The 21,125-nt window shown below is 38.1% G+C and overlaps 1 protein-coding gene across 2 annotated transcripts in view; it reads left to right on the plus strand.

The window, feature by feature from the left end:
* The window catches only part of gpr158a (G protein-coupled receptor 158a), a 90,550-nt gene extending 72,541 nt beyond the window's left edge, over positions 1-18,009 (plus strand). The window contains exons 6-12 of one of the 2 annotated variants that reach the window (XM_084398655.1): positions 2,265-2,374; positions 7,013-7,251; positions 8,815-8,953; positions 13,390-13,495; positions 13,587-13,733; positions 13,884-13,967; positions 14,380-18,009. In XM_084398655.1, the coding sequence (XP_084254781.1) occupies positions 2,265-2,374; positions 7,013-7,251; positions 8,815-8,953; positions 13,390-13,495; positions 13,587-13,733; positions 13,884-13,967; positions 14,380-16,314 (2,760 nt within the window). In that variant the 3' untranslated portion in view covers positions 16,315-18,009. The remainder of the gene's footprint in view (positions 1-2,264; positions 2,375-7,012; positions 7,252-8,814; positions 8,954-13,389; positions 13,496-13,586; positions 13,734-13,883; positions 13,968-14,379) is intronic. The other variant, XM_084398656.1, reaches the window with a different exon arrangement.
* The last annotated feature ends 3,116 nt before the right edge of the window (positions 18,010-21,125 follow it).

Below are 21,125 nucleotides of genomic sequence, written 5' to 3' on the forward strand. Positions count from 1 at the left end.
AGAGCGTCGTCGCATCGCTGTTTGCACATAGAGAGATTGAGCGGAGGCCAGCGCGCGGGGGGACAGAGGGGGGTTTCTGGCGGCACAGCTGTGAGATTCTGCTTCAATTACAGTTCACCTTTAGTGTCTCTCTCTCTTTCTCTCTGTGGATGCAACGGAAGTGCTGTGATGTGCTGGAATTCTCTGTTAGATTCCTTGGCATCTGACGGGTTTGTTTGGAGAACGGTGGCAGATAAGTATGATGGATGTATAGATCAATGGAAGCGCACATCACAGTCACATCAAAGAGATTATTTGTATTTTTTTATAGGTTGAAGGCTTGATGTAAGTGATGAGCAGAGAAATGAAAAGCGAATTTCTGATTTATGCACTTTCATGTGTCCCCAGAAAAGAAAAAAACAAGCTGTTGACAGGGTGTTGGTAATCCATTGGTTCCTTGCACAAATTAAACAGTAAATATGTTGTGTGTATTTTTCAGTGTTCAAATATTCCACATGTAATTTTAGTGTAATCAGTTAAAAAGAAATTAATAAAATAGTTTAATTGAAAAAATACCGCTATAAAAATTGACAAAGCATAACAGAATTTAACACAATGCAAAGGTCTCAAGACAGTTTTACAGCATCTTAAAAATGTGGCACTCATGATGCGAGATGTGTTTCTTCTGCCACAATTATGTATTTTCATTATCTTAATTTTGGGCTTTTTTTTTTTCAGCAAATAGAAATATGTTGATAATAGCAATTATTTAATCAGCACATGTAATTAATTTGATTGAATAGTTAAAATACTTTATTCTATCCCAACACATTAAACCGGTCTTTGTAATGCGTGATTGTGATTATTCAGTTACGGTATTCTTTTATCATAATGTATGGTAGACAGTAAGTAAAAAAAAAAAAAAAAAAAATCATGTAATTTTGAGGATGGGGTTGATGGTTTTCTAGGCGCAAAAAATGTAAGCCGTTAGTTGCTAAAAATATCCCCCTTCTGATAAAGTGCACTTAATTGTGTTGAGTGTGCACTTGTATACTTCGAATCTAAAAAGTATATTTTTTAAAAACTTTATTTGCAAAGAGTTAGAGTACACATTCATGACTGTTTCTTAACACACTTTAATTTGCATTTGACTTTTAATTTGAAATGAAAAGTTTTACTTTAAAGTAGCCTATATTTTAAATCATTATGTTTTTATTATATTTTTTACTAAAGTACACAGTTAGTGGGTGAAATAAAGCACGTTTAAGATCAAGTAATTGTCAGGGTTCTGTCACTTCTGTCTAGTTCAATTCTTGGTTTTGTGACAGAACTCTGACACTCCCGGTTTTGTCTCGTCTTTGTCTGAGCGCACGGTTACGAGCGTGCTCGAGCCTACGTGCCTCGTTACGTGTGCGGGGCATGGTGTTTGGATCCCGGCACGTCGGTCTAGTTTGGTTTTCGGTTCTGTGTCGGGATTCAGACATCCATGCTCCGCGTGTTTGTCACCTGTCCTCCCTCGTTACCTGCCTTGTTTGCTCCCTATTTATTCTCCCTGTGTTTGCAGTCCTGTGCTGGTTCGTCGTCGTACGTACACTGTGTTTCCCTGCTGTGTGCTTCAAGTCAAGTCAAGTCAAGTCAAGTCAAGTCAAGTCAAGTCTGTCTTGTTTTCCCCCTCTGGGTAGTTTTTGTTGTCTGTTTTGTTTTATTTTTTGATGAATAAAGACCCATCTTCAGTCCTCGCTTCATTCCTCACCCACAAACCTGACAGTAATTGCAATTAATATAAATGTATAAACTAATTGTCACGATTGTGGCTGTATCAAGGAAGCGCACGACGAAGGAATGGTCAAAATGAAACCTCTTTTAATAATCAAAGAGAACACAGTGGAGAATTAGCATAACAACTACTTAGCACCAACATTGACGACACATCCGTTATTCCTACCCAATACCTAAACTTAACAACTTATTAAGCAGTAATTAGGAGTTTATTGAGGGAAAAGTCGTAGTTAATAGTTAGTTAATAGTGAGAATTGGACCCTAAAATGTGACCGAAATTTATGTTTTCTTTTTTCAGTTCCATGTTGTGCTTCTAGCAATTCTGAAATTACACATTTTACCTTCAGATATTGAACTTTAATGAACTTTTTTATCCTTTAACCATCAGTCAAGGACAAAACAGCAGGGATCTTGCAGCAAGCATTTCCTTCTCGTCTGAATAAATAGACACCTAGTTATTCAAATAAATGCATATTCCATTTGAGTGCTTGCTTGTTGTTTTCCAGGTGGTGATTCTGTACTTCCAGCCGAGTGTTTTCCGCTGTATCCTGCTGCGATGGGTTCGTCTGCTCGGGTTTGCCACGGTCTATGGAACGGTCACCCTCAAACTCTTCAGGTACCCGTAGAACTTGCAGTGTTGTTATTATTTTGGTCACAGTCTTAGTGATAATTATCTTGATTGATACCAATCTTAATCCTAGGAATGGCTAGAATGAGATATTGAGAACGACTTACAGTCTGTGAGCGGAGAATGACACATTGTAATCTCTGAGAGTTTTGAGATTGATGCCTCTGAGAAACAGATATGCTGCTCCAGACAAACACACACACCTATACACACAATAGTGCACACACACATTCTGGATGACTCACGGACCACAATGTTATTAAATGTCACAACTTGTACTTTCCTAATATGGCAGATGAGGTGGAACCTGCTGAGATCTTTGCCATTTCAGAATCAACGCTGAAAAAAACAATAAGGCTGGATAGGTTTTAGGTAGCAGATTGGATAGTGGGCGAAAGAGTCAAAGGCTGGGTTACAGAGACGGAACAGTTAGCTAGAATTCATCTGTTCCTCATGGGCCTCAATTAGTGCTAAACCAAAATAAAAAAATATTGATAGCAACTTAACATTTTTGACACACTGTTGTGGTGGGCATATAAAAAAAAAAAAAAATGTATTCCAAAATAATTTGTGTTTGGAATAATTATATAGTTTGTCAATATTATTAAAATATATATTTTAACTAGACTCCCGACAGTTTTCTAAATAGAGCAGTTGCTTTTTTGATACACACTATATATACAATTTACATATTCTGACCCTCCTGACCTTGAAGTGTCCTCAATTGTACTGAATGTGCATTTCTAATGTACTTCAATTCTTAAAAGTATAATTTAGAAAAACTATACTGTGCAGATAAAGCACAAAGTTCTTGATTATAATTGTAAATGCAGTGTGATATAGTACATAAAGTCCTATTTAAGTGGGTCAAAAAACACTTTAAAAATGAGCTAACTGCACTTAATATAATTTTAACTATAGTACATTTTCATTTAATTGTAATTAACATGCATTTAAGTGTCTGAAAACATTGCTTTCAGATTGTAATAAAGTATATTCTTTTAAAGTGTCCCTATCATGCTATTTTAAAGGTTTCTAATTTTGTTTTAAAAGGTCTCCTACAATTGGTTTACATATATCAATGGTCAAAAAAACACTTGAATTTTCTCATAATATACATTTCACATCAGAGTCTGAAAATGGTTAGTTTGAAGATTCAGTCTCTCTAAACCCCTCCTTTCCGCGAGCCTGCTCTGCTCTGATTGGTCAGACGGCCCAGTCTGTTGTGATTGGTCTAGCGCTTACAGCGCGAATTGGAAACCAAATGCCTATTACCCTATCTGAATTTTCAGCTCCTCAGCACGTGTACACGCAGTGATTTTAACTGTAACGATGGTGTCGTTTTTACCATATCAATTCGAGTCCTCACCCTTTGAAAGTGCATGCAAAGTGGATTCGCAGCTCAGAAAACAGCATCTTCTCACCATGTCGACAACACCAAATTCTTCCAGGCTTCAGCTACAACTTCAGGGTTTGAGGGCGGGGCAAAGTAGACGTTGTTCACGGGCAGCCAATGAAAACCATAGGCTGACATTATGCAAATTCTTTACAATGTTATGTAGGTTTGTAACAGGAAGTGAGACTGGAATTGCTAAAGGCAATGATCAAAATGTCGTGCATTTTGATCTTTAAAACTTTGCAGACCTTTAACATTCACAAACAGCTGTATTACACACTACATGAAAGGTAATATTCGAAAAAGTATAATGGGGCACTTTAAAGTTTATTATTTCTGCGATAAGTACTCCTTTTAAAAGTGTGCTAAAGTGTACTTTTTCACAAGGGTACACGAGATATCTAGAAGCATGTATTGCTTGTTTCCTTGATTTTAGTCATTAAATAAACATTATACTTTAGCTTTGTCATCACTATTATATTTCATAAAAAGTTCAGATTCAATACAGACTATTATTCCATAAAGACTTAAGATGCTATAAAGAAGGGCAGCATGTCTAGAGCGACCCTCTAATGCACTTTTTCTTACTCTTATATGGACTTCATTTCCTGTATGACCTTGCAGCATTAGCCTCTCCTGATTTAATTGTGATACCCTTTTAAGCACAGTTAATGTTTGTATTATCCCTAATTTTCCATTAAAGTAAACGTCCTATAAAGTGTCAGAGCTGCATGTTCCACGGCTAGTTCATCAGGGGTAAAGTACGTTTTAAAAAAAGATTGACTACATCGTTAAGCTACACAGCTAAATGTTTTGTTGGGGGAAACCATAACAGGAGGTACTTAGGACAATATGACCACAGTGTGTTACATTTTATTGAATGGTTTGGACAACAAAAGCAGAAAATGAACTGTGGACAGTCTGAGGGTCTGGCCTCCGGAAGAATGGGATGAAGGAGGATATGTGGAGGATCTTTAGGAACATTTACAGAAGATAATGTGGGCTTGACAGTATGTTATGCGCTGGAAATGACCTAATGGCATCATTCGTATTTAAGGCATCAGAAAGGAATGCCTTTCTATATATTTATTTATTTTAATAAATACATCACATTATGGAAGTAAAATGCTTTACAAATGCAGACTTTAATAAATGTCAACAATTGTACACTTCCACAAGGTGCTATTTTAAGTCCACATCAGTTCCGATATTGAGGTGATAATGACACAATCAGGGCGTAAAACTACCTTTTTTGCCACACTTGCCAATGGTTGGTGACTTGAGAAAATGTACCAGTCATAAATATTTGTTTTACCGGCCATGAAACTGTTTTTGCAAAAACAGGTATGACACCAAAAATGTAGATACCAGTGAAAATTCACAATTCTCTATTCCAATGTTGATACGACAGCTCAAACTACTAGCCTAACTAATATACATGTAAATATATATACAGTATTGATTAATATTAAAAACCCAGACAGTATAGCAGAAATATTAGGCTGCTGTCACTTTAAGACCTAATTCACAGATCCAATACACTGATACCAGTTAGGGATGTCCCGATACCACTTTTTCACTTCCGATACCGATACCGATGCCGCAGCTTTGGCTATTTGCCGATACCGATATCAATCCGATATTTTTATTTTATTCTTGAACTAATACTAATAATAATAAAATATAATGGAAGCACTTTGCTCAATTAGCCACATAAAAACATCTCACTCAAATTCTTATACTTCTCCAGTATATAGTCCACAACAACAGTTGATAATGAAAGACTGCCAGCCTTTATTCAAGACCTTGAGATATGTTTGGTAACCTGAATTAATTTAAAATTAATTTGCTATATTTCAGATCAATATATTTGTTTCCTTAAAATTTTAATTAACTTTAACTTTATTCTCATCTGAATTATAAATAATTTATTTCTGTATAAAATAATACTACTTTTAAAAACACGTTTGATTTTCTTTTTTATTCAATGTAGAATGTGTAACTTCAAAATAAACAGATTAGTGCTATGTTTTAGGACAAGAAATGAAAACCAATGCAATGATGAATGTCCAAAAGATGAGATCATTTTTGCTTTTAAACAGCGTGTGTGTGTGTGTGTGTGTGTGTGTGTGTGTGTGTGTGTGTGTGTGTGTGTGTGTGTGTGTGTGTGTGTGTGTGCGTGTGCGTGTGTGTGTGATTTTGGATGGGTGACAGTTACAGTTTGGCAAGAGTTTACAGTTTGACAAAAGCACAATGTTGTGTTTTACACAAATATAAGTAGGCTAAACACTTTTTGCAGTTTTAATGATGTCCATATGAAAATGACGGAGTATGTTTTTATGTTTCCAGTTTCCACTGTTCGATCGCGCCCGTGCCTCTCTCTCTGTGACACTCACACACACTCCAGCATTGCAATCTTGACATCGCAGCCTGTTCATTTAGCGTCAAATTTGCGTCTATCGCGTCTAGTTCGATGCTTGAACAGTTTGAATCCATTCGCGCGTCCAAAGCGAATAGGACGCGCCGCGCGCGTATAATGATAAAGTGAGCGTTTGAAGCGATATAGACGCGCGTTCAGAGCTAAGGCGGGCTACAGATTAGGTGTCCTTAAAGAACCCGCATATGCGCGTATCTAACAGTAACGTTAGTTCCGTATTACATTAATTAATGTGCACGCGAGATTTATTTATTTTTATACCGTGTATTCTCTGTGTAAATCCATGCACCGAACGTACGTTCAGTACGAATACGTACCGTTCCACGGTTCCACCCCTAATGGGTATCGGATCATAGGTATCGGATATTTTTTTTTCTCCCCTCCGATATCCGATCTAGCATTTTGGGCCAGTATCGGCACGATACCGATGCCGTGGATCGGATCGGGACATCCCTAATACCAGTACACATCTTTCTCTACTGTTAATGTTCACTCAAGACATAACCGACTATGTTTACTAGGATACTCGCTAACATGGCCATTTTTGAAACTTTTTGTGAATTTGTCCGTTTAAGTGCAAGAAGACATGAAAAAGAGCTCAATTCAGTATTTGCGCGCTGTCTGAGACGCAGCGCCGTTCATGTTTGTTCACGTTTATGTTTTCACAACACTTTTTTGTTGGAATTTTACAAAATATTACCAGCCAGCTGGCGATTGACACCGTTTCATATACTGTTATATATAGTGTTAATTTTAGGCCCTGGATACAATGGTTGTTTTCATTGTTTTCCAGGGTTCTCAAGGTGTTCCTGTCACGTACAGCCCAACGGATCCCCTACATGACCAGCTGGAGAGTGTTACGTCTACTGTGTATAATCCTGCTGATTGTGTTATGGTTCGCAATAGCCTGGACCTCCGCTGTTTGTCAGAATCCAAACAGACATCACGCTCTCATCAGTGTGGGCTTCACCACTGATGGGCTGCAGTTCAGCATGTGTCTGCTGGACCGCTGGGATTACATGATTGCTGTGGGTGAGTGAATCTGTTACCTAAGAGCTTCTTTTATGACTATTTGGCATTTTAATGAGCACCAGCTTGAATATATTATCAAACAGAATCAAAGAGTCTGGATGAAATGTTCCCAAAAATGGATACTTATTTAGAGAAAGAAAGTAGAGAGAATCTCTTCAAGGCACTGTTTAAAGGAACAGTTTACAGAAAAATTCAACTTACAGCATCATTCAAACTCATACTGTTCTAAACCCGAATGACTTTAGCAGATGTTTAGTAGAATATTTCACACTGCACAATTTACACTTTCACACCTAATGAACAACTAATGTGATATATTCCAAGCCACTTTGTGTGAGGATAACGCAAACTGTCTAATCAACGAAAAAAGAAAAGTGCTTAATTGTATAGAAATGTGCACTTATAGTGTATTTCAAATATTCAAAGTATTTAATAAAATATCAAATAAAAGGGCACTTAAGTGTACTTTTGTCATGCTTTATAGAAGGATACTTATTTGACTAATTAAAAACATGTAAATTATTTTTAACTATATTTTGTTCAACATCATTTTGTTTACCATAAATGCGAACATTCAGCAGAACACTTTAACTATATTTCAAAGACACTACAAGTAATTGTGAACATATTTAAAGATGTACTTACAGTAAGTCCTACTAAAGTGGGTCAAAAAGCACTCAAAACTTTAGCTATTCCATACTCTTTATAAAAGTGTGCTGAAGTGTAGTTCTTTTGTAAAGAACCTTTCAACCTTTAAATAGCTGTTTGCTGACAGTTTGTAATCTGTAACATCTGTGATCGTCTTTGATGTGACAAAAACGACTTATTATAATCTTATGACTTGATTATAAGTATTTTGTGCTGGAGGTTTCAGTAAGTGATGACAAAACTAGAATCTGTTCTTGTAGATACTGAGTCCTGACAAATGAAGTGCATCTTGCCTAAATTGTAAGAGTAATGTGGTAGTATGCTAATCCGGACATAGCCATCGTGGTAGACCATTGCAGGTCATTATGTTTGAAATACAAGCCAAGGAAGTGATTAATCAAGTCTGGCTTGGCACTAATTGCAGACATATAGCGGAGCTCACAGGAAGCATCAGCCAGGCTGTGACGAATTGAATTCAACACAAATGTTTATCCTGATGTATTTTTCTCAAGCATGGCAAATTAGAATGTGCCCAGTCTAACACCTGGATCAGTAAACGTCACATTGATGATGACAGATTTTCACTGGGGGAACACATGTTTATTGATGTCAGGCCAGCTGACTGGATGACATTGTATACGGTGTGCCAATAGGGGATGGGGAAGTTTAAAACTTTGGACTACCTTCCACAGCTTCATTTGTAATTGTCTGTCAAGCAGTGTCCAGAGAATACAAGCAATCTAGATGCCTTTTATTGCATTCATTGAATGTCTTTTTCTCTATCATTCTGGTATTTTCAATCTAGCGCTATATTGGTTTGTAACAGAAAGGTTTTGACATCCACATCATTCTCTGGTTGATCTGGGAACTGGTATGTCATTTGGGTTTTAACTCTTTACTACCTCTCACAAACAGCTGAGTTCCTGTTCCTTCTGTGGGGTGTGTATCTTTGTTTTGCTGTGAGGACCGTCCCCTCAGCGTTTCATGAGCCACGCTACATGGCCATCGCAGTGCACAATGAGCTCATCCTCTCTTTCATATTCCACATTTTAAGGTGAGTGACTGCCATCGAGGACTTCCTCCTTTCCCTCCTATCCCTGTCTTATCATTATTAAAGGGGACCTATTATGCTCCTTTTTACAAGATGTAATATAAGACTCAGGTGTCGCCAGAATGTGTCTGCGAAGTTTCAGCTCTAAATACCCCACAGATAATTTATTGTACCATGTTGTAAATGCCCATTTTTGAGTGAAAGCAAAAACATGCTGTTTAGACAAGCTGGCTGTCAGACGCAAGTGTTTCTTGCTAGTTTCAGCCCGACGCAGTTATCATTTTCACGTCCTGCGCCACGTTGTGTAAATGGCAAATGCATTTGCACCCATTTGTGCGCCCATGGGCGTGCTGGTAAAAAAATTATAATAATGCGCCAACAATGCGCTGTGTTCAGGCATGTTCACACATTGAGGCAACTGAAATAGACTGTGCCATTGACCAACAAAAAACAAAAAAAGATCGTTAAAATAGGGCCCTACATGCGTATCGATTGTGTACATAATTATGTTCAAAAACAATATAAAAGTAAATGTTGCATAATAGGTCCCCTTTAAAAGGGATAGTTCACTTTGAAATAAATTTTTTGATATGTTTTAGCTTACCTCAAGGGCATCCAAGATGTAGGTGTCTTTGTTTCTGCAGTAGTTTCAATTTTTATATTTTTAGGTCAAACCGTTCTTGTCTGTCAGTCATATAATGCAGGTCGATGGTCATTGTCTCAAAACACAAGCACAGAGTCCAAATTAAAACAATTCCCCATCGTCCAAATGAAACAATTCCCCATCATAAGTACACATTGTTGGCCTAAGACACGAAACGAGCGGTTTGTGTGAGAAAACGAACAGTATTTATATCGTTGTTATCTCTTGAAAACAGCACACGTCCAAATGATCTGACGGCGCGGGCGGGTATAGATATATACATAGATGTCGCCTTGGCTACGGTTTCGTTCCAATGAACTGCAGTTGCGAAGGCGACATCTAGTGTATACATCGGGCGGGTATAGATATATACACTAGATGTCGCTTGGCTACGGTTTCGTTCCAATGAACTGCAGTTGCGAAGGCGACATCTAGTGTATACATCGGGCGGGTATAGATATATACATAGATGTCGCTTGGCTACGGTTTCGTTCCAATGAACTGCAGTTGCGAAGGCGACATCTAGTGTATACATCTATACCCGCCCGCGGGCGGGTATAGATATACACTAGATGTCGCTTGGCTACGGTTTCGTTCCAATGAACTGCAGTAGCCAATGCGACATCTATGTTTATATCTATACCCGCCCGCGCCGTCAGATCATTTGGACGTGTGCTGTTTTCAAGAGATAACAACGATATAAATACTGTTCGTTTTCTCACACAAACCGCTCGTTTCGTGTCTTAGGCCATCAATGTGTACTTATGATGGGGAATTGTTTCATTTGGACGATGGGGAATTGTTTTAATTTGGACTCTGTGCTTGTGTTTTGACACAATGACCATCGACCTGCATTATATGACTGACAGACAAGAACGGTTTGACCTAAAAATATCAAAATTGAAACTACTGCGGAAACAAAGACACCTACATCTTGGATGCCCTTGAGGTAAGCTAAAACATATCAAAAATTAATTTCAAAGTGAACTATCGCTTTAAGTCAATATCTCTCGCACTTGCCTTCACTTGAATACACTAGACTAAAAGCCAGATGCTGTTGTTATACGGACTCCCAGCTGAAAAAAAAAAACCCCTGCTGCATATCATATGTTGTGTTTTGGAAGATGGTCCTTAGCATGGGATGCTTGTGATCTCAACACATTGTTTAAGTTAACCTCTGTGAGCAGCTCTTGCCTGATTTCCTACTGAAGCTAAGCAGGGTTGAGCCTGACCGGTACTTGAATGGGAGCTCAAAATAATGGAAGAGCACCATAAAAGTAGTCCATATGACTTGTGCTCTGTTTTCCAAGTCATTTGATAGCTGTGTGTGAGGTACAGATCCAAATATAAGTTGATGTTCTGTTAAACTGATGTTTTGTTCGGGTTCCGGTATAGAATAAGTTGACATATAGTTGCAAAGTTACTTATAGTCAGTAGAATGTCTGTTAAGGGACCATAAAAAAAAATATGTTAACAGATATTAAGCAGACCGTCTACTAATACTCTAATGAGAGTTAGTTGACATGTAGTTGCAAAAATACTTCTAGTTAGTAGAATGTCTAAAGTGGACCATTGAAATAAAGTGCAAATGAATATCCATTCTGATAGGTCAGTTTACTGTTGATATTATTGTTTAAACGCTGTCAGCCTTCTCTACATTTCGGGCTGTGGTAAAACCACGTGTTTGGAATAATTGTTTTAGTTTTTAGTTCTTATGTTCATTTTTAATTCATCTTAAGGAAAATCTGCCTCCCTTGTCCGACGGACCGCCACTGCATTCTAAAAAATCAGTTTAGGGCTGTGGAGTGAATGAATAACTTCAGCAGTAATGAGGCACTCATTCAGTCAGGCAGGGACTTAGCTTGAACTTTTACACAAGATAAAGGCGGTTGACTTCAAAGGCAGGTCATGTGATTTTTAGAAGTGTTGCATTGCTTGGTGCTCTCTCCACTGTTTCTACAGTAATTAATCGTAGTACAGAGCCATGGGATAGTGTTAGTTAAGGATCTGTATTCTTGTGTAACAGCACCCATGTCCTTTCATCATAAACATTAATTAATGTATTGTGGCAGTCAGTGTTTTCAGCATACACACACAGTTTTCAGAATACACACAGTTTACCTCAGCAATCTCAGAAGGTGATGTAACAACAGTAAGAGAAAAAAAAAAAAAAGAAAAAAAAAGGTTCTTATTCTCTTCATATGTTCGGACATGTCCATTCTATTCAGTGTATCAGTCATCTCAGAGGGACCATCAATTTCCAACCAGATTAAAAGAGCTGAACGCAACAGAGCTGCAAACTTCACAGCAAACATAGTCCCAGGTGGAGACAGTCTCCCAGCTGGCCAGCACAGATAAACCTGAAGAAAAACACAGCATAAATCTAAATATAAACCTGCTATATTGGAGCAGTGGCTTAGAAGTGCACAAGCTCTGACGTGTTGAGCCATAGTGGTCATTGCAGTTTCAAATTTAAATTGTTTTCAATCCAAAGATGGCAGACAAAGCTGAAGGAAATAGTGACAATAAATCTCTTTTTATTCAGTAAAAAAGTAGAAACAGTAGTGGTACGAAACGGTACGAAATATTATTTCAAGTTTTCAACTAAGAGAATCATAGGATATAGAGTACCGACGTGTTAGCTTAGCTTCATGCTAATCAGCAGTCAGAGTTAACTTTTGAGCATTTCTCATGGGCGCAGGAATTACAGTAGGGGGGCTGTAGCACACCCCGTTTTCACAGCATTGTAAATGCAACCCAAATTGTTGTTCATATAGATTTAATAATTTTTTAGCATTTAGTAATTTATTTGTAATAAACTCTTAGTGGGCTATTAAAAAGTGTTTTTTTATATGTTGAATTATTAATTTTGAAAACATTCGCAGAGTGTGACATCATATTTGACAGTTGCAGTGTGCATAAAAAAGAATTTGCACGCTCTACTCCTTAGTGCAAGTCCCCCTTCGGTGTTGTGTAAGGTAGGCAGGTTTTTTTTTATTGCATGTGACAGTGTAAACAGCTCAAAAACCCTTTTATTTAAAGGCTTAATTTATGGCCTGTAGACCGGTCCCTTGCATTGCGACTGCAAGCAGTATCAATAGGCTAATGTCAAAGATGTGATGTGCAGTCAAATGTCCTGGTGTGTATTATGTTTAACCGAGTGTTCTCACTGATTCGCTTGTTGTGAGTGCAGTCTGCATTTTGATTTTAAAAAAACAAAAACAATACTTCCAATGTCTGTGGGGGAGAAGAGTGAGCGAACCTTGTTGCAATAGATGCTGCTTCAAAGCTGGACAAAGTTTTAACATTTACCCTTTTATCACCCACGATGGCTGTGGCGATACCATATTTTGAAATGTCATGATTCAGTCTTGATTGCATCAGTATGTTTATTTAATTATGTATGCGTTCATATGAAATAAGTTTAATTAATGAAGAAGTTGGTTGTCTGAATAAGCGTTTCTGAATGTGACCAGAGTCACTTCTATGATGCACATGTACCAGACAAAAGTAGAGAGAAAGATAAATTCTGATTCTGCATATTCACTCTCTCTTTATGTTACCTTAACCCTAACCTTAGTAACATAGAAGTCTTGTGCTCATTTTGTGCCATTTAAATCTGGGTAACACACGACCCTGGAAACATAGGAATGTTTCAGCCACGATCCAATTATGATAACGAATTATTTTTGGGGGGGAAGTACCCAAAATTGTATTGTATAGAAATTGTAATGGTTTTATTTTGTTCAGCCTTTTGCCAACCTGATTATACATTTTTCTGTAAATCCACCCACAGGTTCACTCTAGCCCCTGAGCTGCACCCGGATTGGATGCTAATGCTATTCTTTGCTCATACACACTTGACAGTGACTGTCACTTTGGGGTTACTGCTTGTGCCAAAGGTAAACCCACCAAACAGCTTTCATTTTTGATAATTTGTTGGCTGAAATCAAATTTTACAGAATCTCTTAAATATCCATGCCTTTTCCACAGTTCTTGTTTGCGAGCACACATCTAAGGGATGACATTGCTACAGAGGCCTATGAAGATGAATTGGACATGGGGCGGTCTGGGTCATACCTGAATAGCAGCATCACGTCTGCCTGGAGTGAGCACAGTCTGGATCCAGAGGATATTCGGGTAGGTGCCCTGTTTTCTTTCCTGCTTCTTTTTCCTCTTGACTCTCTCCTGCCTTAGTAATTAACTAAAATTTCATAATCTGCAAATAACTTTTGACCCCTTGTCCTATAACCGATGAAGATACTGAGCCATGGCAGTTTTTTATTGCAGACACCAGAGGAAATGGGCCAGCTAAGTTCTATTAATGGCTGTGGCGTAAGGTCTTGCGACAGTCTTTGGGAAAAACGTACCAACGTGAGCAGAGGTTTTTGTTTGTTTGTTAGAGCTGAAGAAGTCTCTCACAGAAGACCCACATTTTGTTCGTAGGAAGGGCACTTTGCTAATAGGATAAAGTTCTGCACTTGGTATAATATTTGTTGATTAATGCTTTGAAGTTCTTCAGAGGCTGTTTCAGACCTAACAATAAAACACAAAATTTTCATATTTGACACCGTCCCAGACTGTCCTGTCTTTAATTAGTGTAAAACAGCATGTTGGTTTGGTCTAACGTCTTCGAGGCACTGTCTGTAGTTGCATATAATGACTTCTGCATGTTTTCTGTGCAATAGAGCGTCTGCTTCAGTGTAACTAGAATCATTTTATTTTTTACATTTCTACATGTTGACGTGTTGTGAATTAATGGCCCGTTTTGTCTTTAAATCTACAGGAAGAGCTGAAGAAACTCTACTCCCAGCTGGAGATATATAAGAGGAAAAAGATGCTGGCCAACAATCCTCACCTGCAGAAGAAGCGCAGCTCCAAAAAGGGCCTAGGCCGCTCTCTCATGCGCCGCATAACTGAGATTCCAGAGTCAATGGGCCGTCAGTGTAGCCGTGAGGACAAGGACCTGGGTGAACATGGGAGTACCCGCAACAGCATCTGTGTCCTGAGAAAGAACCCCTTTGACCCTTCACACTCTGTTAAGCCTGCCAAAGATGAATCCTTGAAGAGCAAAGTTTTCTCCCTTAAAAAGTCCCACAGCAGTTATGACCATGTTCGAGACCACAGTGAGGATTCCAGCAGTTCGATGACTGACAAGATGGAAGTCGCAACCACAGAAGGCTCCCTCCTTGAAACCTTAATGGGCAAAAAGCTGGTCAAAAAGTCCTCTGAGAAGATTGATGCAGCCAGTGAGTCAACAGAGTCAGTTCCCTTGGTGTGCAAGTCAGCTAGCGCTCACAACCTGACAGCTGATAAGAAACCTATTCACCCTAGAACATCCATGCTGCAGAAATCTCTAAGCGTTATTGCCAGTGCCAAAGAGAAAACACTTGGTCTAACAGGAAAGGCCCAAGCAGTGGAAGATTCAACAAAGAAAGCTAATCAAAAGAACAAGGATGTCAAGACCTCAGCTGAAGCTGAAGAAAAGGAGGGTTATCCAAAGATGATTGTCAGCCAATCAGTGGAGTACAAGCAGACAGCTGCCAAAACCGGTATAATGAAGCCACAAATGAGCGGAAGCCAGCCCTCCATTTGCTCAGAAACAGCCAAGGGGAAAGATCTGAATGACCTTTCAGAGGTGTGCCCTTGGGAACTGGAGGACTTGCCGACCCCCTCTGAAAACAAGGTCCAGAAACATGTGTCCATTGCCCCTGAGCAGACCACCACAGTCCATGGAAGTAGCAACAAAGCGACAAAGTCGCAAAAGCAAAAAGGCACAGAGCAGTCACCCTCTATGGCCAGGCATCCAAACCAGAAAGTTGCAGATAGAACAGACATATGTCCATGGGAGGAAGGAAATGAGGACCATAGTCAGGCAATGGTGTCAAAACCTAACTCCACGAGTAAGCCTGCCATATCCCAACCCCAGGCTTCCGGAGAGGTCCCCAAGGTTCTAAAAGCTGACATCTGTCCATGGGACTTTGAGGAAGTGTCGAGCAAGCCAAAGGACTCAGCTTGCTCCCCTGATAAGAGCAGACCAAAAAAGGGCACCACACCAGCTGAGATCAAAGGCAAAATAAGCTCTTTGCCTACTGAAGTCAAGGGCAAGGGTAATACACCAACAGAGGGCAAAGTAAAGAGTGTTCTCCCCAAACCTACTAAATCCACAGGCAGCTCACTGCAGCCACCCCCAAAAGCAGAAGTGTGTCCATGGGACTATGAGACTGTCTCCAGTCCAATCTCTGAAAAGACCCCTTGTTCCTCTCAGGTTTCTAAAACAAAGGAGACCCCTGCTATAAAGAAGGGAACTTCCCCTGTCAGAAAATTAGAGATGGAAAGAGAGAACACAAATGATCCAGATGATGACAAAAAGAAATCAAACACAAAAGACAGGTTCACCTCTGGCAAGGCGAAAGAAAGACCTGTCAGCCAGTCTACACTGGCTGATGTTTGTCCATGGGATGTTGAGAGTAGTCAGGAAATTGTCTCAACGGAAAAACAAAAAAGCCCAAATGTTGCATTAGCAAAAGGCAAGCAAGCAGATGTATGCCCTTGGGATTTTGAAGATGCCGCAACTAGTAAAGAAGTCAACAGGGGCAATAGTTCATCTACTAGCAAACAGATAAGTTCAAATTCCAAAGGCAGAGTTACTAGTGGTGTTAAAATGGCAGATGTCTGTCCTTGGGAATTTGACGACCAAGCATCAACAAAAAAAGCATGACACTTTACCTGAGTGAACCGTTAGTTAGTTCTCATTAGATGTGCTTTTTCTTTCATAAATACACCATAGAATATAAACTTTAATAGATTTTTTGGTGATTTGGAGAAGAAAATCAACAAGTCGCACAAGCTGCCTTTCTCTTCAACCTTATGTTTTCCCTTTGTGTTTTTTTGGAATAAAAGAGAGAAAAAAAATACAAAAATGCAACAACTCACCAGGCATTCCAGATTCTAAAGTATTGGTTGAACCTTTAAATAGAAACGGTAGTTTACAATTATGCAACTCTTTATGTGCAATGTAAACAAGATGCCTATACTCACCACATGTATACTCATTAACATTTGAACCCTCATAACAGCTGCATCTGTAGCCCCTCCTTGACTGTGGCTTCCACAAAAGATTGTACAAGTTCCTGAGGGTGTGGACCATGCATGAAGTGTCATGGAGTAAGCCTGATCCATTTCCTTGTTTTGATTTGATTCATACATTATCGTTTGGTTTGAGTAAAACATTTTTGCCAAAGATAGCGGTAAAATCCAATAAATCTAAGAACTCAAACCTCAACAGCATAATAGAGTACCACTACATCTGTACAGTGAGCCGGATTCATATGGCTGCTAGAAAATTACCCTGTAGCACTTTAGTAAAGAAGAAAGACAGATGTAAACTGGACATAACTCCATTCATATTTTCCCTTGTTTGTCTTTTTGGCCTTGGTGTTTTATGCTGTTCCGCAGTGAGATCATATGTGCACATTTGCAACACTTTTTTTTAGATTTCTTGACTAGAAAGAAAGCTAGTAAAAAAAAAAAAAAAAAATTAAACATTTCCAATGCTTCCAAATTTGCTGATATATTATCCTGAATGTGCCTATTTAAATAGTCCTGTACCAGTCTTACTTTGTATTGGGAGATGTGAAACCTTTGTCATAGCCCATAAATATTTATTGAAACACTTGATGAAAATCAGCATCTTATTTTTGAAAAGAAATGAAGTTTAGTTTATATATTAGCAATGTTACAAAATTGTAAATGCTTTTTGAATGGGGTATGCTAGGGGGGAAAAATCCACTACTCAGTTCATGGGACCATAGATTTAATTTATCTCAGCGTAGGGCACAATCATTTAGGTTTCTGCATCTATAATGACTTTCCTTTTTATCTTTTACAATTAGAACACTCATGATAATATACAAAACGTATCAAATTCTGACCCAAGCCTTAATTTCTTTATCATGTGTCTGGTATCTTTAACATTTTATGATGATTACATCAGTTTACAAATAAAAATCTAGCTTTTACTGTATTGTTTTTTTTTTGGAAATTGTACAATTTCTTAGAAGAACATTTTGAAACATCCCCAGAGACAACTGATGTGAATTCAACAATCTATCTAAATTATTGTTGGAATGTTAACATATCGTGTATGCCTTCTCACATGGTCATTGGTAATCTGTAATGATGTTAAGGTAATGGTGTCACAACACATGAGGCATGAACTGCTGTACAGTACGATGCCCAGTAACGAAATATTCATATAAATGTTGACATATCGCAATTGCAAATGGTTTTGACCCAATCTTACAGTAACTAAATGTTTTTTTTAATGTATTGACAGATTCTTGTGTTTTGTATGTGCGCACTATGAATTAGCAAGAATACAGAAGAAAAGGTTATACCATGTACATATGTTATGTGAACCAAAGAGGTAAAAAAAAAAAAAAGGAAAAAAAAAATACCTAAATATCTAATTCTTGACATTCTGTGAAAGAATCAAATGATGTCACACTTCCATCTCTCTAAGTGGGGTAAATTGACCAATGATCTCTGGGTATCTTCCCATGTTATATTAACACAGTGGGTCATTTCTGTTCTGCACTACTTTTAGTCTTTTAACAGACTTTCAGAAATATGCTCTGGTCAAGCTTGACATGATTAATTATCATTAAAGAATTTAAGGTTTAATGGGTTTCTAGGGTTCTTGACTCAATTTTTAAAGAGCCTTTTATGCAAAAAAAGGTTCTATATAAGGAGAAATGCATTTAATAAGTGCATAACACTTTCATGTTTAATGGGTTATTTCCAAAAATGAATTAAAACTAAATTAATTCAAAGTAAATCCAAAAATGAATCCCTAAAAGGTTTTGAACCCTTTAAGGTTCCATTTAGAACCTTTTCTTCAAAAAATGCATCTTATATTATTTCCATCTTTAAACATTGTGAGTTTAATATTTGATATAAACTGTACAGCGGAGTAAGAATGACCCAGGTAGTATTTTATTGACTACAAAGCAGCAATCAAGAGAGCATCACCACCTTCACAAATTGATATAATCTGCTTATAATTTAGAACCCAGAATTTCTGCTATCCTCATGGATTTCTAGGTACACTAAAGGGATCTTTCAGCAACCTATAGATCTACTGCTCCTAAACTGTCTAGTCATCTCATACTCTGGTAAGAATAATACACTCTCCAGAGTCCGTTCTTAATGTATGCCTAGATGGATGTGTAAAATTGACCAACTTTGTTACATAGAGAATGTTTCTGGGAATGGTTGTTGTATCGTAGTGCATCCCTCTAGTTTACAAGTTTTACTCATCTGCAGGTTGATTTCTATGTAGTATGATGTAAGCACTCAGCTCATGACCTGTTAATGTTAATGGTAACCTTGCCTATTACATTGTCTTAGTGCAATGTTTAGTTCAGTTTTTGGAGTTTACAAAAGTAATTATTTATCTATTTATGAATTGATTTTGGTTATTTAGCTCGTTTACTTGGGCCCCGCGTGTCACATGTTGGGGGAACACTCCTACTACTTAACGCGGTATTGTCTTAGCTCTAACTCTCGTTGCTTCTGCATGATAATGAGAAATTAGTAAGACTGATGTTTCACTGCCCTTGATAGAACTTTAAAAAGAATCTTTGATCTTTTTTGGACTGTTACAAGTTGTATAGTGAGTGAAACTGTACCCTACCCACTGTATTATGTGCTTGTTATATTAAATGCTCTATGACAAGCTTATAGCATACACATATGGAGATATTTGGTAGATTTATATTGTGTAATATTGTGATAGCATGTACATAAAAATACCTCCTCTGCAATAAATATTTCTACAAAAAGCAATTTTGTGTCGACTGAATGAATCAAAATGATGAAAATATGTTTGTTTGTGTTTTGTAAAAGGTTTACATAAAGCACCTACATTGAAAACGTATTACTTTTCACAAGAGTCTAGTACATATTGGAGGTATTCTGCCCTGGAGGTAAGAACTTTCCATTGACAGGCTATTTCGTGACTTAGAATTTCAAGTAAACCTGTAATCGATGAGAGGTGTGCGTCTTGACACAAACCTGTGAAAACGCTGACGGCGTACACATGCATATTACATGTTCAGTCTATAGGTATGCGTATTTGAATATATATGTGAGCACTGCAGGCGTGTATAGTCCTTCTTTACAAATTGACCTCAACAAATTACTTGTCTGGCCTTAAAAATGTATAATACAGAATTATTTATCGCTTACCATGTGAACCGGAACTATTTTGACAATGTTTTATCTGTACATAGGTAAAGGGAAGGGAAGGAGGCCTTCACAGGAAAGAGACTGGATGACACTTCAGGACTGCGTTGTCGTCGTGTCCAGGCGCAGGTCCTTCATCAGATCTGGATACGGCCTGGATCCGGCGGACTGCGGTAAACCTCGGGATAAACAGAGAGACTAATATTAGCATAGACGCCATTCTTCTAATGATGTAACAAGTACATCATGATTTATGGGGAATGTTCCCGGTTCCGGCTGACCTGATCTATGTAGCCTAACATTGAATTTTAGAAGTTTATAATGTGTTATGTGTATGCTAGGTCAAAGAGATGTGATTTTAGTCCAGATTTAAACTGAAAGAGTATGTCACTTTCAACAGGATTCTCAGTGGGTGTTTCACTGAGTAGGGAGAATCTACTTGTGATCCGATCGACCAAAACGCATCTTAATACCAGGTGTAAACAGGGCCATTGATGAGACCGTTAAAACAGTTCCATACAGAGCCATGATAATTGCATCATAGCCAACAGCGGTTCAAATATGTTGCATTTGCAAAAATCTCTTGGTTGCTTTTGCCTTGTCAGCATTTTTGCTTTCATTAATAATGACTGATCTCCCCACAAAGGCTCCAGCTAAGTGGTCATGGCCTATTCTCAAAGTAAATTTGTATCCTGGCAGTCTTAGTTCTCTGCAAGGTTTGTTTACTTTAAACTTAAAGGAAGCCTTTTAAAGCCTTCTACATTGTAACCACTTTAGGATATTCATATGCACGTTTGGCTCAGCTCCGGAAAAGCTTTTATGGAGACACTGTAGTCTTTCTGACAGGGATCATTTGGTGCTCAGTATGGGGAAAGTGGATAAGATGATATCGGGTTCTTCCTCATATTTCTGTCAATAGCCAAGCTGCTGAAGATCAGTCTAGCCAACTGCCTTTTGAATGTGGTGCAAATACTTGATTCCTGTTCAATCAGGAAGTTTGCTTTTGCAAGCTGTTTCAAACTGCAAAAATAAACTCCAAATGAACTTCGTTTTTGCCTGATTTTGTTCTAAATTGTCACACCAGTTATCAATATCGGGGCCTTAAGCCTTATAGCACACCTCTCTCAGGCCCGGTTATGCACAAAAGGATCACTCAATACTTTATTTACATATCAAGGTTATGATTGTTCTTAAAGGCCCCCTGAAATTCAAAATTTAAGTTTTTTAGCTTTTAGTATGAATATGTTCGATTTAAGGTTATGAATAATCTGGTGTGTTCCAAAA

The sequence above is a fragment of the Rutilus rutilus genome (assembly GCF_951802725.1).
Source record: "Rutilus rutilus genome assembly, chromosome: 24".
NCBI lineage: Eukaryota > Metazoa > Chordata > Actinopteri > Cypriniformes > Leuciscidae > Rutilus > Rutilus rutilus.